General features: G+C 48.9%; 1 protein-coding gene across 1 annotated transcript in view; it reads left to right on the top strand.

Moving 5' to 3' along the window:
* The first annotated feature begins 6,132 nt into the window (after positions 1 to 6,132).
* ZNRF3 (zinc and ring finger 3) overlaps positions 6,133 to 16,813 on the top strand; it is a 141,494-nt gene continuing 130,813 nt past the window's right edge. The window contains exon 1 of the mRNA XM_065904514.1: positions 6,133 to 6,600. Coding sequence (XP_065760586.1) covers positions 6,301 to 6,600 — 300 coding nt within the window. The 5' untranslated portion in view covers positions 6,133 to 6,300. The remainder of the gene's footprint in view (positions 6,601 to 16,813) is intronic.

Below are 16,813 nucleotides of genomic sequence, written 5' to 3'. Positions count from 1 at the left end.
TGGACCCAGCTGTGTCTGAAATCAAAGTTATATCTGTCCTTGTGGCTGTGTGAATCATTAATCCCTACCCCCCCACTTTTTTTTTTAATTTTATGGCAGTTTGAGTTGGATTTCTGTTGTCATAAGAAAAAGGATTCAATATGCCTCTCTCCCATTCCAGACTTGAAATTTTTTCCTTTATTCAAACAAGTCTGGATAACAGTTTCTTCCGTACATTCCTGGAGCATATATGTTTGTTTTACAAAAAAAAAAAAAAAAGACTATCTAACCGTAAGTACATTCATCTATCTTTTGATGCTCTAATGACCCTCTTATCTACTATTGGTCTTTCTTGGTCAAGTAGGTATGTGATTACTTTTCCACCTCAATTAGATATGGCATCCTGAAAAGAGCTTCCCCTTGTGGTCAGAGGTGCAGCCCACACATACAGCTATCTGTGTGTGGTGTGTGTTAGCCACTTAGTTGTGTCTGGCTCTTTGCGACTGTTTGGATTGTAGCTGTCAGGCTCTTCTGTGCATGGGATTCTCCAGGCAAGAATACTGGAGTGAGGTGTCATGCCCTCCTCCAGGGGGTCTTCTCAACCCAGGGATCCAAACACGGTTTCGTGTATTGCAGGCAGATCCTTTGCTGTTCTGAGCCGCCAGGCAAGCTCAGCGATCACCATACAGTGCAGCATTTACGCTTCCCAGATACTGTGTTTCTTCTTCTTTCTCTGTCTCAATCGTGAGAAGCAATAGTTTTACAACCTGGTCCAGTCAACATTTGCTTTGTCACTCTTCTCTCCGTTGTCTTTTGGGCCAAAAATGTATTTATTTTGGGACCTGGAGGTATATTTATTTGGCCCCATGCAGCAATATAAATATTTTAAATCTATTGTAAACATTTAAAAACCAGCAGACACTACAGACACATTTGGAATTTTGCTTCTTTCTTACAACTCAGAAGATTTGTGAACCCTGGGCCCATGTACCCCAGAGCGATGATACTCGGGAGTGGCCTGGACCTACCGTGTGTTCACAGGCCACCGCTCCCAAGGGTGTTCCTGTTTGAGGCTCCTCTGCCGTTTACCTTCTTGTGTGCTTAGTCGCTTAGTCATGTCCGACTCTTTGCAACCCCGTGGACTGCAGCCCGCCAGGCTCCTCTGTCCATGGGGATTCTCCAGGCAAGAATACTGGAGTGGGTTGCCACGCCCTCCTCTAGGGGATCGTCCTGACCCAGGGATCGAACCCAGGTCTCCCGCATTGCAGACGGATTCTTCACTGCCTGAGCCACCCGGGGAAGCCCAATTCCCTTCTTCCTTGCTGGTTATTTTTGCTCACACCTGGCCCACCCCACTCAGCCACATTCCCTCCCTGGCCCCTGGAGCGTTGTTTGAGTTTGTGACTCCTGGTTGGGTGGCCACTGCACATCAGGGACGGGTTGGAGCAGGGTTTCAACCACTGATGAATCGGGGCCAGCCTGGCCTTCCGCCTCAAGGCTCACAGTAGATGGAGATTGATGGTGCACTTCAAAGGCAGAAGAGACACTTCTAAGAGTTTTGAAAGAACTGCCGCTACTTGTCTGTGTAACATCTATTGTACCTTTCAAGAGAATTATATGATCTTTAAATACAATAAATTAAAAGTTTCCAGAAATAGACATAAAGACTGTGGAAGAACGCTAGCATGTCTTCAGTTTGACTCTCCTTAAAGAAACAAGATGGAATTCAAACTCTGAAGTTTACTTTGTGAAGGAAAGCGGCCTTGGCTGTAATCCTGTGTGACTTCTCTGACTCTCCCTCTGTGGTGCTTCTGCTGTTGTGTTAAGTCGAGTCAGTCGTGTCTGACTCTTTGCAACCCCATGGACTATAGCCCACCAGGCTCCGCTGTCTACAGGACTCTCCAGGCAAGAATACTGGAGTGGGTTGCCCTGCCTTCCTTAGGGGATCTTCAGGACCCAGGGATTAAACCCATGTCTCTTAGGTCTCCTACATTGGCAGGTGGGTTCTTTACCACTAGCATCACGTGGGAAGCCCCAATATTTGTGAAGGGAACAAATTCAATATATATGAAGGGTATACAGGGAACGGTATACCTCCCTCCTTTCCCTGCCTCCCAGTCACCCATTGGCCACCATTCATTTCTTTTTTTTTTTTTTTTAGTTCTACCACTTTATTGCTACTAACCCATCTCCCTCCACCCTCGTGCACACATGCTCAGTCATGTAATCCCATGGACTTCAGCCCGCCAGACTCCTCTGTCCATGGACGTTTCCAGGCAAGAATACTGGAGTGGGTTGCCATTTTCTTCTCCACACCATTCATTTCTTATAGCTCCTTCCACACATAGTTCATGTTTGCAAGCCTTCACAGATCTGTTGCCTCCTCATCACTCCCCTCCATTGTAGAATACCACATGCACATCCTTTTCACTGAGCAGTGTATGTTGGAGATCGGTCTATGTAAGTTCATAGAGTGCCGCTTCATCCTTTTTTTTTCCTTTTTCACCGCTTTGCTTGAGGCCTTATTTATTCTTTTGGCTGCAGCGGGCCTTAGTTGTGGACGTGGGGTCCGTGTTGTGTCATGCAGGATCTTTAGCTGAGGTGCACAGGCTCCCTAGTTGTGGCTCATGGGCCCCGGAGCTTGCAGACTTCGGTAGTTGTAGGGTGCAGGCTCAGCTGTTCCACTCGTTTGTGGGATCTTAGTTCCCTGACCAGGGATCAAACCCTGCACTGCAAGGCAGATTCTTAACCACTGGCCCACCAGGGAAGTCCTTATTGCATTCTTTTTAGTGACTATTTATATGTGTTCCATTATGTATTATATAAAGGTATCATAAAATAATTTGATTAATGAATCCCCTTTTAGGCATATAGACTATTTCCTGTCTTTTGTTATCAAGAACAATATGGCTGTGAATATCCATGTCTATTTTGATTTAGCACCGATAACAGTGTCTTCAGGTACTAAAGCATACGTTTTACTGATCTCACACCCGTGAACTTCGCTATTTGATCATGTCAATAGAACACTGACGGCAGAAAACTTCCTGAAGCTTTGTGTGGTTTCTGGCCTACGTTAGCAAGATTCGCTCAAGGCCTGGCAGCTTTCGCTGATGTTGACGCACCCATGCTCCGTTACTTTCACCTGAGCTGTGTCCGAGAGAAAGGACCAAGATAAGTTATACTCGGGGTGACCAGGATGTGTCTTGGATAGTGAATGTGCATTGCTTCAGTTCCCGCCTATCAGCCCTTGTTCCTGGCCTTTAAGTCTTCCTTCTTATTTGAAGTTATTTTCTATCTTCCCTCACTGTCTGGCAGATTTTGGTGAAATTTCATTACTCACTGAACACTTCCATTTCTAGACAGGTTTACTGCTGAGAGATGAATCATGTTACTTCCCAGATGGCGCTAGCGGTAAAGAACTCAATTGCCAATGCAGGAGACACAAGAGATGAGGGTTCGATCTCTGGGTTGAGAAGATCCCCTGGAGAAGGAAATGGCAACTCACTCCTGTATTCTTGCCTGGAGAATCCCATGGACAGAGGAGCCTGGCAGGCTACAGTCCATAGGGCTGCAGAGCTGGACACTACTGAAGTGAGTTGGTGCACGTGCACGCACGCACACACACACACACACACCCCTTTGTGTTGCTGACCTGTGTCTTATTAACCACACCTTTTTAAAAGCAGATTTTAAAAAAATATCTAAACTGGTTTCTTTTTTGATCCTAGACGGGATCTTAATCACAGTCCCTGAGGGAATGACTGTTGCTCTTTTCCATGTTCAGAATTTATTTTGGTCCCATGAAGCCCAGTGCTCCTAAACAGCTGTTAACAAGCTGCCCCACATATCTGCAAAATGAGAGGGATACACAACAGTGAGCTTATCACTCATTCATTTAGTCATTAATTCATGCAAGAAATATTTATATTGAGTGCCGACTCTGGGCCAGGCAGCCTCAGCCTAAGTCAGTGAATAAGACAAGATCCTAGCCATTATAGAGTTTGCTCTCTGGCATGTGTGTTTATGGGGCATGAAGGAGAGACAAAAATAAATCAGCAAATTATTTAGTATGTTAGGAGGTGATAAGTGCTAAGGGTGGGGGTGGGCTGGGCAGACCAAAGGAGGTTGGGAGAGGGGGACGGGGGCACTCTGCTGTTTTAAACAGAGTATCCTGAGTAAGTGTTGCTGACGGTGTGAGATTTGAACTTAGACTTCAAAGAACACAGAACAGTCTTACACAGTATCCTGTGTGTTATATGTGTGTTTGCCTGAAAAAAAAAACCACTGATGATTTTGTAATATTTATTTTACAACTGTACTGAGATATACTGCACATACCATTAAATTCACCCTTTTAAAGTATGTAATTAAAAAGAAGTGTGCAATTCAGTAGCTTTTAATACATATACAGAGTTGTGCAACCATCACAAAATTATCTAATCCCAGAACATTTTCGTCACCCCCAAAATAAACCCATTAGCCATTGCTATCCATTTTCACCTACCCCCTAGTTCCTGGTAACTACTAATCTACTTTCTGTCTCTGTAGATTTTGCCAACTCTCGGCATTTCATATAAATGGGATCATGTACCACGTGGTCCTATGTGTCCAGCTTCTTTCACTTAGCACTGAAAACCTTGCTTTCAAGGTTCATCCATCTTGTAGCATGCATCAGTACTTCATCCCTTGAAGGCTAATAGGCCACTGTATGAATATATCACTTTTGTTCATCCATTTATCACCTGATGGGCTGCAGTGACTGACCACCCCGTTAAGGACTGGAGGGAGACCATTGTCAGGCCTGATGTTGCTCAGTCCAGTAAGCACCAGTGAGGCTTGGTTCTGAAGAAACTAAAATGCCACCATCTTCAGAACCTTGCTTTCCCACCTGCCCCTCTCCTGAGCAGTAGCTCCGGGTGGTCCAAATTCAGCAACACAGACCTGTGGGTTTTTTTCCAAGTGTATTTGCTACTCCATATTTTGAAAGTTTTTTTTTTCTTTCCTACTTTAAATTGTAACTTTGGTAAATTGTTTACCCGAGACAATTCTCAATGAGTTTCCTTTTTAATATTTTGGGTGTGGTAGCAAGTAGAAGCAGCAGCCCATCCCAATCAAATATTTGCAACTATCTGAACAAAGCCATTCTGGTCAGAGAGGGAACACTCCATGGAGGAACTGGGAATTTAATCTGGATTTCGAAGGAAGGTTCTATTCTCAGAGGAATAGATGAGGAGGAAAAAGGCATGTTCCAAAGAAAATCCAAAGTTTCTTTTCTGGGTGACTGGGAACCCCTGAGTCCTGGAGCTCATGTCTTAGGTACGTTAATTTGGTAGCTATCCTCCGTGCACAAAGTGTGATGGTGTTGGAATCCTCTGGACTTCTGCTCAGAAGAGAATCGAAGTTTCAGAACTTCCATCAAGGGGGATGTTTCAGTTATAGCCTCTGGGGCTGTAGAAAGATTATCTCTATCAAAGTCCAAATGACTTAATGGCTTTCTCACCCCCGCCCCCTCCCTCCCGCGCACACACACAACTGTCTAAGCGACACCCGTGCGAGAACCCGACACGCCCCGGAATGGCCCAGCAGCGAACTGCCCCAGACCGCCTCGATCCTGGAGGTGGGGGTGGGGGTTGAGAGCCGGGTGTGGGGGTTCCGCTCTCAGGAACTGTGGATTGACGCGGGGAGCCGGGAAGGAAGGACAGGAACCTGACTTCTGCATGAGATCAGGAGGCGCGGGACCTCCAGAGAGGACGCGCATCACCCCGGAGCAGGATGCTGTCTCCTCTCCCGCTGAACTTCAGCAACCGCGAGGAGAAATGTCTGCCGCCGAAGGCGGGGTGCGGCGGGGGCGGAGCGCGACAGAAGGGGCGGGGCTAGAGCCTGGGGGCGGAGCGAGGATGAAGGGGCGGGGCAAGACGGTAGGCGATGGGCGGAGCGACAGTAAGGGGAGGAGCGCAGACAGCGGGCGAGGGGGCGGGGCTGTGTTGGGGGCGTGTCCCACCTCCCGGCTCCACCCCCGCCGCAGGCGCGCCCGCCCCGCCTACCCGCTCCCCCGCCCCCCCGGCTGCCGCGGCGGTCGAGAGCGGGGAGGGAGGGGAGAGCGGGTCACGACGTTGCCGGGGCGGGGATAACCCCTCACGTGGAGCAGATGAAAGGGCCGCGGCGCGACGGCCGTGGGAGCCCAGCCGAGCCTGCGACCCACAAAGCCGCCGCCGCCGCCGCGATGGGGCTGTGAGGCGTCCGCCCGCGCTCGGTCCTCCGCCGGCCCGCGACTATGCCCGGCCGCGCCCGCCCTCCGCGCCCTCCCGCCGCAGGACCATGAGGCCGCGTTCGGGCGGGCGCCCAGGGGCCCCGGGCCGCCGCCGCCGCCGCCTCCGCCGCCGCCCCCGCGGCCCCCGCGGCCGCCGCCTGCCGCCGCCGCCGCCGCTGCCGCTGCTGCTCGGGCTGTTGCTCGCGGCCGCGGGGCCCGGCACGGCGCGGGCCAAGGAGACGGCGTTCGTGGAGGTGGTGCTGTTCGAGTCGAGCCCGAGCGGCGACTACACCACCTACACCACCGGCCTCACGGGCCGCTTCTCGCGGGCCGGGGCCACGCTCAGCGCGGAGGGCGAAATCGTGCAGGTAGCTGCCCGCCGCCCGGGCCCCGCGCCGCCGCCGCCACAAGATGGCTCCGGGGGCTGCGCCCGCCGACCCCGCCGCGGGCTGGCGGGCGGGCGGGCGGGAGGGGCGGTGAGGAGGCCGGCGGCATCCCTCTCAGGCGGGCGGGCGGGCGGGCGGGACGCGGCCTCCAGGGCTCCGCCGTGGGGCGTTGGCAAGCGCACGTGGGGGCTCGGCCTCCCGTGGGTCCCGGGAGCGGGAGGGGAGACCCCGGGTCCGGGCGCCCACGCTGAGGCAGGCCCCCTCAGGCGATCGGGGCGCTCGCTTTTACCTCAGGTGGAAGTCCCGGGAACTACCTGTTGAATGCCAACTTCGGCGAGACAAGTGATGAAGGATGGGGTGGCTCGTTCCAGGTCCCAGGCTGTGCCCTCCCACCCGTGCAGGTTCTTTGAGGGAGCAGCCAGGCTTGTCCGAGGGGCTCCCCCGGAACCTGCCGCCAGCCTCACCTGGGCGCCCACCCTCCCGCGGGGGCGCTGGACCAGCAGCCGCAGGAGGAGAGGCAGCGGGAGCTGGCCGAAGAGTGGGGATCGCGGGTGCCCCGGAGTGGCCGGAGCAGCAGTCCTCGCTGCGTGCCTCAGATTACAGAGAGGGTGGGAGGGAGGCAGCCTGCCCGCTCCTCGGCCAAGGACTAGTGCAGAGGGCCTGCACCTCGGGAGAAGGGTCGCTTACTGACAGGGCCTCCACCTTGCTCCGAATGTAAGGGGTGTGCATTCCAAAGGAAGCTGGCGGAGTGGGGGGGGGGGGCGGGGAGGGGGAGTGGAGAGCGAGCTTTAAGCAGACCCCCGCTCTGTGGAGGAGGGACTCTGAGCCCAATCCTCTGCAGATGGTGAACTGGGTAGATGCCTTCCTGCTTCCTTGGCTGTGATTTTATCATCTTACTAGTAGACAACCAGCGCACTTACCGCGGTGAATATGCGTGCCTGGGATGGGAGTGATTTGAAATGGTTGGCTTGTCTTTGGACCTTTTGCGGGTGAGGGGGTGGCTGCAGGGGCTCCAAGCTTTGAGGCCTTGTGCGCTTTACTCTTGGATGAGTTATGAATGAAGAGCGGGGGACTGAATGGAATTAACTGCAAGCAGCCTTTCATTTCCCCTCCCCTGGTGCAGGCTGAAAACGCTGCAGGGTTAGGGCAGGGGGCAGTGCGGCTTGGCCCTTAGAGGTGTGTGTGTCCCTAGTCCCCATCTCAGACTTCTGCAGGACAGATAGAAGGGGAAAAACACAGGTTGTTTGAGTTGTGTGACTACACATATGTTAAAAGCGTTTGAACTTTTTAGGGGGATAATGTTATAACTATAGTCTTTAATTTATAAGCTTTAGAGACCACGGTCTGCTGAAGATTCCTGCAGCCTTTCAGTTGCAGCCTTCAAGCACAGTTTGAATCTTAATGCCTGCTCCTTGTGACTTCTTGTTTCTCTTTGAGGCTTTCACTGTGGCCTGATGCCTGTAGAAAATGTTTGATTTACAGCTTTCTAAGAGAAAAGATGTTTTAATCATGGCACTTCACTTTTTGAAGGAGACTTTTGAAGTTTGCGATTTTTATCTGCAGTGTTTTAACTTGTACTCTTTCTCCCTGGTAGGTTGTCTGGCGAGCTATCCATTATGAGTAGTGCAGTGCTTTGGAGATAATCTTGGGTTCGCCATTTAATACAAAATTAGCAGTTTAAACACACCATTTGTAACTATTTTATCCTTGCGAGTGGGGCGATACTGTGTGAATTTGGCAGAAGGAATCTATTCTCTTTTGAAACTTTTTGAAGTGCTTATCTAACTCCTTTGTAGTCCATTAGCCTTGCCAAAAAAAAAAAAAAAAAGTCAACAACTGCTAAGTAAAGAAAAATGACTTAAATGGTATTTAATAAGTTTACCTGTTAAGCAATCACTAATAAGTGTCCTAATTCCCTTATAAGTGCAGTAACACTGGTGAGTTTGTCTGAGCTGTCTGAATAGTCATTTCTTAGTGTTCTCTACATCTTTGATAACTTTATTGTGAGGCCTACTTGCTGAACCTGTGTGCACAGAAGGGCCTCGGCGTGGCTTCCAGGGCTGTGTGTGTACAGAGGCTGGCATGCTTTTATTAGTTCTTGGAATACTCCTGAGTGAAGGAACTAGCGTGGCCCCTGTCAGCCCCGAAGAAAGTTTTTGTAAGGGAAGCTGATGTTTTAGGACTGCCGAGAGAATGTCACTTCTTGCGTGAGAAATGAGAATATAGAAGAAACAACTTGGTTGTTTCTTCAGCTTCAGATTAATCAGATTTTCTAAGTGCCCTTGTTGAACTTTTCAAGCCTCCTTCTATTTACTATCTAAAAAAAAAAACCTCTTGCATGATTTGCTACTTAATATTTTATGGTCTTTGGAGCGGAGTTCATTTTCCTTTAACTAAACCTAAATCGTAGCACTTACAGCACTGGTTTTGTTGCCGTGGGATTCTGTAGCACTGTTTTTCATGCTTTAGGGGAGGAAAGAACCTGTCTGAGAGACTCTTTCCTTTAAGAATTCTAAGATAGGAAATTGGTTTGTATCACTGATTTTTTTGCCCCCTCTGTATTGTATGCAATAAAAGTGTGTGTATGTGTCTGTTTATAGAGTAGATACCTTATCACAGTCTGGTTTGCCCAGATACCTCTAATTAGAATACCTGTTCATTCATCTGCATGGGTTGGGGTAGGAGGAGGCCTGGTAAAGAAGGGTGTGTGTGTGTGTGTGTGTGTGTGTGTGTGTGTGTGTGTGTGTGTAAGAGAGAGAGAGGGAGTGAGAAAGACATACAGGGAAATTCAAATCTTGGGATTCGTCACTAAGAGTGTTGATTCTCTCCTTGTGCATTTTAGGCTTGTGTGTGTGTGTGTGTGTGTGTGTGTATGTGTGTGTGTGTGTGTGTGTGTGTGTGTGTAAGAGAGAGAGAGAGGGAGTGAGAAAGACATACAGGGAAATTCAAATCTTGGGATTCGTCACTAAGAGTGTTGATTCTCTCCTTGTGCATTTTAGGCTTAAATAACTTTCCCAAGGTCATCACTGTGCTCTGAAAGAAGAGAGATCCTTTTTCTTTCCTTTTTTTTTTTGACATCTTTGTCTGTGAAAGTTGTGGAAACAATATGTGGCTATGAAGTGCTATTCAGGACTGTTAGTATCTTATTTATTCATGCAGCATTACAGCCTGTTTATTTGTGTCAAGCATACACTGTGAACGCTGAAGGAAGTAATTACACTTCTCCTTTAGTTCTGAAGTGTGGAACTTTAAAGAGTTCTTAGAGGTATTGATACATATTTCATCTTTGAACCAATTTGTTGCTATTAATGAGATCATTATCTGAAAGTTTCAGACTTTGGCTGTTCAGCTCACATGGTTAGTGATGTTAAATAAAGACCCAATTAAACACTGGCTAGTGGTATGTGAATTGGTTAAGCAAACAAAGAAAATTTGCATAGCTAGAGGTGAAAGATTGTTTTAAATGGAAATGCATCCCCCCCACCCCCCGCCCCTTGAAGTCAAATATTTAGAACCGCTTGAGAAATTCATTTGTAGGAGAAATCTGAATGGTAGGTTTTGTGTAACTTTAAAATCGGCCTCTGGATCCTGGATTAAGTGTTGAATGGTCTTGAAAACAGAGCTCGCTGAGAACATTTAAGAACTAAGCCAGGGCCTTTAGCCACGAGGGCTGGGAGGAGAGCTGAGTGGTGGGTCAGAAAGGCTTGAGTGAGGTCCTTAAATAGCTAATGTTAACTAAGGGTATCAGAGAGAATAATTTTAGGAAACTAATTCCTCTGCCTTGTCTCCCTGTCAGTGTGTTTCTGCAGTTTAACATTTGATCAAACACTTTCTTTTCATCTCCATTTTAAGTTAACTTAACAGGCCTGCCTCTCTAAAAATTGACTTGACCTAATAGAACAATTGCGTGCTGACAGCTGACCTGGATTTACACAAAAAGGGATTGCTGACTGTCTTGTCAGAAGGGCCTTCATAGGTTAAAACCAAGCATTTGATTTAGGGGAAGACATTAGGGCTGTGTTTTGTGACCTCGTGAATTCTTTAGGGGCTCTTACTTTCTGTCTCGTTCCTTGAGATGCCATGGGAGTTACTAACACAACTCTGAATGGAGATGAAGACAGGAGTGAGGGGTAAGTGTGCAGCCCGTGGACTAGAGAGGGTGATGATGGCTTCTCTTTAAGAGCATTTATTTTGTATAGGGCACTATGCCAAGCTCGTCATGTGTTTGCTCATCCCAGTCTTTAACATGGAATCAGCAACTGTTGTTGACCCATTTGACAGATGAGGGAACTGAGGCTGAGAAAGGCTATTTGACTTCTGCAAACTCACACAGCTAGCAAATGATAAAACTTGGGTTGAAACCCAGGTCTGTCTGGCCCCTTTGTTCCTATTACTGTTAAATAAATAGGAGTTGGCTGGTTAGGTCCTGACGTTTGTTCAAGTCTAATTTTTAACAGTCTAGAATAGTGGTTCTTAACCTGAGGGTCACAGACTTCCAGAGATGGCCTGTGAACCCCTGAAATTATGCATACAATCCTGTGCATGTGCACTTTTATTTTCCTGAGATGTGTAATTTTTCCCCAAGGTGGGTTCTCTGATGCCCCTCCTATCCATGAGGAAAAAGAGAAACAGTCCTCCAGTACTCGTCATCAAGTCATCCATCCCTGGGGATTTGAAGGCAGTGATGTGAGGCTCAGGCTGGCAAGAGTCATTGAGAAGTCTACAGGTTTATGTGTCTCTGTCGAGCGTGTTCACTTGATGGATTTCTACTCAAGCCCTGTTCTGTACCAGATACTGTATTGCTGTTCCTTTAGATCTGTGTGGAAAAGTGATAATTCTTCCTGACTGGGTCTCCACACACAGTGGAGCCCTTAGTCCTGAAGGCATCCTTTATCTCTAATGGATGAATTTCTCTCCAGTTCATCTATCTCTAGTAGTGAAATGCATTATCCTTGGGAGAAATGAGAAGGTAGTTACTCCAAGAATTTTCTGCATTTAATATCGAATCACTATGTTGTATACCTGGAATTAACATAATGTTTTTAGTCAATTATACTTCAATTGAAAAAAGAATTTTCTGCATTTAGATGGTGAAAGGCAGGAAGATGAGGCTCTGAATGCAGAGTGTGGGATTGTGGACTGCAGGTGTGTGTGTCTTCTCAGTATTCACTGGGAAATGAAACTGAGCATCCGTTGATGTTGAAACACCTTGAGAGCAACCCCTCACCGCTTCTCCGTGGACCTGGACACAGGCCTGTGTGTTTTTGTTCATCCCTGGTCCCCAGTGCCTGCTGCTTATCAGACACTCAGTATTCAGTGAGTGAATGATGGATTCAGGGTGGACACCAGGCGGGCAGTGGATCTTTATGAGAATTGATGAGAACCACTTCATTTGCTTTGGCTAATACATTCTGGGATCAGCTTTCTTTTTTGGTTGTTGTTTACAGAAACTTGCTCGATTAGACGGAAAGAATGGTTCTGGTTGGAACCACTGCTGTTGTAACACCAGGCTGTGTGACAGTGACACACGTGTGTGTGCATGTGTGTTCACGGTAGGGTATCTGGTGTTACGAAAGTCTGAAGACATTCTTTTCATGATAAAACACTGATTATTGAGAGAGGCCTAATGTGGGCAGCTGTTAGGGATGGACAGACACATGAAGAACAGTTCTTGGCCAGGCCCTAGTGTCCCCGAGCATAACTGTAAAAGTTTGGTATTCAGGATTATCATTACCCTGAATATTATGTCATATGAAAACTGCTTTTTGATGGCATTACACAAGTCTGGAGAATGAGGATTCGCAGTTCATGACAAAAAGGCCTTTTAAATCCATCTCGATAATCCCAAGACCCAGACTCAACCCTTTAATGTGTCAGATGAGGAGGCTGAGGTCCAGAGAAGTGAAGGGCCAGCACCACGCGGTGAGGTTGAGATAACCCTGGAGAACTGTTTGGGGCTCCCGGCTCCCGGGTCTGGACCTTTCTGTCATCCTCAGCTGTACCTTGGCCGAGTGCGCCAGGGAGAGCCGACTCAGAAGTGAGCTTAATGATCAGGTGTCTGATTGGGGAAAGCCAGGTCTCGTAAAGCTGCATCTCGGGTGTAAGTGCCTGCTTTTCTCCTTTAACTTAGAGCTTTCACCCAATCTTCCTCTGTCAGAGCTCTTAAAAATAGGTGGTCATGACCCCATGTTTCCTGGACGCCACGCACCGGTACAGCACCTGAACTCGGCGGACGAGGGAAACGGGATGCCCCAGGTTTTCAGATGAGGAAGCTAAGCTCAGAGAGCTAAGGTCACGTGTGGAAGATGCTGAGCAGGTCAGTTGCAGGGCTCAGATTAAAACCCAGCTCTGTGTGATTCCCAGCCATTTCTGTTTTCACAAGACTGCTTCACTTGGCACTTTCTTCTGCTTGGGATGAGATGATGGGAACTGATGGTGGAATTTAGAGTCCGTATAAACCCAGACTGATGGACCAAGAGATGAACTGGTAACTTCAAGTGAGAAAACCCTCTGCCCTTAGAGATTTTTCTCCTTCTTCCCTCCCTTCTTCCCCTTTACTCTTTCTCTTTTCAATCACACAGTCTCATTCTACCTTGTTTTTTTCCATGAAGAGCTAATCCGCCAAGGTTGGGAAGAGGGACCAGTGACTTGAAGCACACCACTGTCTCTTGATGGCATGTCCGTTGTTTTCTGGCTCCAGGGAAGTTGGAATGGCTGTGGCGCTCTGGCATTTAGAGAGATCTCTGAAGTGAGACACACCTCCTTCTTGTACTGGCTTTTCAGAGCCCTTTCACAGCCTGTGTGGCTTTCCCCAAAGAGGCCCCGTCCCGTGTTCATCGCCTTTCTTCCTTTATTTACACACTCTGCGCGTTCCCTGTGATCTGAAATTTGATTTCAAAGATGGTCAGAACCTGAAGCTGTGGCTTCCCTCTGCTCATCCCATCCTCCTGGCCATTAAAACCTCCCGTGGGTCTGCATTCCGGCAGTGGGCCGGCGTTCACTGCTGCTTTCTGGGCCGCTGACCCTGTGCGGGGCGAGGCAGCAGGTGGGGGCGAGGGAGGCGCTGGCCCTGCCCGCGGGCGGCCGAGCAGAGGGGGCGGCGGCGTGCTGACCACGGGTCCTCTCCGGGGGTGCACCTGGCCCAGGCGTGACAGGTGGGCCCGGGCAGCCCGATCTGAAGAGGCTCCTCTGCGTAAGGACACAGTACGTGGATTCGTGCCTTTGGCCCTTTCCTGCTCATTTTTTTGTTTGTTTTGTTTTGTTTTTACCTACCTTTGAGGTTAAAAGCTGATAACCCCTCTGCAGAGAGGTGCCTTTATACCTGCCAAACAGGACGGGGAGGCTGTAAAGAGTAGAGGGTCTTTGTTCCATCTGCTGCTTGAATGAGATGTTTGAAATTCTGACTTTGAGTGGCTCTGTTGACTCACGATAGTGTGAAGAGAATGAGGTCAGCCGGCCTGTTGTGGTTCAAGGGAGAGGGTTTTATTTTTATTACCCTTCAGATCTGTGGTAAGACTTGACATTAACCCCCTTCTCGCCCCAGCAGCCAGTGTGATATGGTTGTTTAGAAATTCAGTGTGTAGAGTTGATTTGGTGAAGACAGACTTTGATGATTCTAGAAGTTTCACAGGGAAATGTATGTTGGAATGGGGGCTTCTGGTCTCCTGGTGCAGAAGCTGCTGCATTTTTAAAATAAGTTAAGAGTGGTGCTCGATCAGGTGCATGTAACCCTTCGGTGCTGTAAGAGTTTAAACTTGATTTTTTTTTTTTTTAACTTAAACCGAATACGCTAACTTGTCAGCAGACATTGAGTTCCTGCTGTGGACACAGCCTAGAGAAGAAACAGCTTTGTGAACCCACCATGCAGTTTGTGATTTGCAGGTGTCATTTTCATGATATCTCCCGTGCACGGTGGGCCGTTGAATTACCTGCACTTCTCAGAGGAAACTGGGAAGCTTCACAGAGTACAAGTAAGCATCTCAGGGCCACAGACCTGGGCTCGAACTTGGGTCACTTGAAGACAGACCTCGAGACCTGCTTGCTTGAGGACCTGGGCGTATTTAGATACGATTTGGGCAAAGAGGCTAGAATAGATTCATTTTACATTACCTCTCGTCAGGGCCAACATTTCCCTTTAAAAAAACAGATCATCTGTAATTTTTTCCCTAATTATAAAAATAATACATGTTTATTGTAGAATACTTAGAAAATAAAGAAAAATATGAAAAAGAAAATCAGTCCCACTGCCTCCACATAACCTCTGTTAACCTTTTGTGATTTGGGATAGCTTTCCTTTCCTTTTTTTTTTTCCTATGCACTTAGATTTTTAAGAAAATTGGAAAAAACACTATATAGTGTTAATGACCCTTTGTGTACCTTAAGTATTTCCCTCTTACTAATAAATATTCCAAAACACTTTTAGTGTCTTGTTTTCCATTATTATAAGTGGTTCTGTGGGGAGTTTTTTCTCTATCCCTTGATTATTTTCACAGACTCAAGTTCTAGGATTGGGGCCCCTGTGTGGAGAGGTATAAACACTTTCCCTGCTCCTGTTGTGTGTTATCAGTTCCCCCTGCAAAAGAGCAGGGCTAGTTTATATTCCCCAGCCAGGCTGGCATACGTGTTTCCATGCACCCCCACTCACAATGGGTAGTTTCTTAAAAAACAAAACAAACGTACCCATTGAAGGCAGGAGGAGAAGGGGACTCCAGAGGATGGGATGGTTGGATGGCATCACCGACTAAATGTACGTGAGTTTGAGCAAGCTCCGGGAGATTGTGAAGGACAGGGAAGCCTGGCGTGTTGCAGTTCATGGGGTTGCAAAGAGTCAGACATGACTGAGCAACTGAACAACAACGCATTGGAAAACAGCTTCACCAAAGTGAAAGCCTGTGTATTCCTGTATGTGTGTTAGCCACTCAGTTGTGTCGGACTCTTTGCAACCCCATGGACTGTAGCCCACCAGGCTCCTCTGTCCGTGGGATTCTCCAGACAAGAATAATGGAGTGGGCTGCCATTCCCTTCTCCAGGGGATCTTCCCCATCCAGGAATTGAACCCAGGTCTCCTGCATTGCAGGCAGATTCTTTACCACCTGAGCCCCAGGGAAGCCCTGTGTATTCCTGTCACTTAGCAAGTGGTAAAATATTGGCTTTCCCCCTCTGCCACGAGGATCTGAAATGCGACTGTCAGCATCAAAGGGAAGGTGCCTGGCGTGGCTTCTGGGTCCCTCCCCGGTGGGTGTGTCTGAGCCCGATCCAGGAGCAGGCGCCCTAGGGCTCAGGGCAGGGACGCAGTGTCTGGCCAGGCAGATGGCCACGCTCTGAGGCCTAGAGAAGACCTCACGGAAGGGACCGCCTCGTGGTGGGCACAGCCGGTGGCAGCAGATTGCAGCCCAGGAGGGTGCTGCTGCCTGGGATGTTCTCTGCCCCGCCTCTGTCCCTGTCCCCTTGTTCCGAGCTCCAAGACCATCAGGGTGCCCCTAAACAGCAGGCCCACGGGTGGAAAAACGGCTTCCTGCTGTTTCGTTTGATCCCTGTTAAAAATCTAGAAGTTTTACATAAAAATCTGGAGCTTTGGCTCTTCTAGAAAAGTGAAGAGATCTGGCAGTGTCGGGTCCACATTCCCACGTGGCGACAGTCTGCTCCAGTGAGACAGCAGCTGCCCTCTTCAGATGGGGTGCAGGCCCCCGGTCTACAAGCCTCCCTTGCATTGCGGCGGCTTGCGGCGCTCACGGGTAACGATCCTGTGCCTACCAGCACCCGGGGCCCCCGTGGGCAGTGATTTGCCATCCTTTCTCTCGCTGGGAGTTCTGGAGCCGAAAGCTTTTAAGTTGCGCTTGGCAAGTCTCCGTGGTCTTTCCCCTGCCATCTGTCTGTCAGAAGGCCAGGCCGTTAGTGACTTTATGACACTTCACTGCACCCTGCGAGCCTCAAGTTCTGCTACCGGGGAGGGCCGTGGCAGTCCTGGCATGAGCAGAGCGTTCTTGTTTGTTGCTGCTGTTTTTGGCTGCCCCGCGTGGCATGAGGGATCTTAGTTCCCTGATCAGGGATCGAACCTGCACCCCCTGCAGTGGAGCACAGTCTTCGCCGCTGGGCCATGAGGGAGGTTCCCCCCTGACCAGGGTGTTCTCTGCTGACAAGGTGCTTCTGTTCCCTGGAGCCATTTGGCTCACACCTTCATCACCATCTCTGTCCA

Source organism: Muntiacus reevesi, chromosome 13, assembly GCF_963930625.1.
Source record: "Muntiacus reevesi chromosome 13, mMunRee1.1, whole genome shotgun sequence".
NCBI classification, from domain to species: domain Eukaryota; kingdom Metazoa; phylum Chordata; class Mammalia; order Artiodactyla; family Cervidae; genus Muntiacus; species Muntiacus reevesi.
This window is presented reverse-complemented; position numbering and strand designations above follow the sequence as displayed.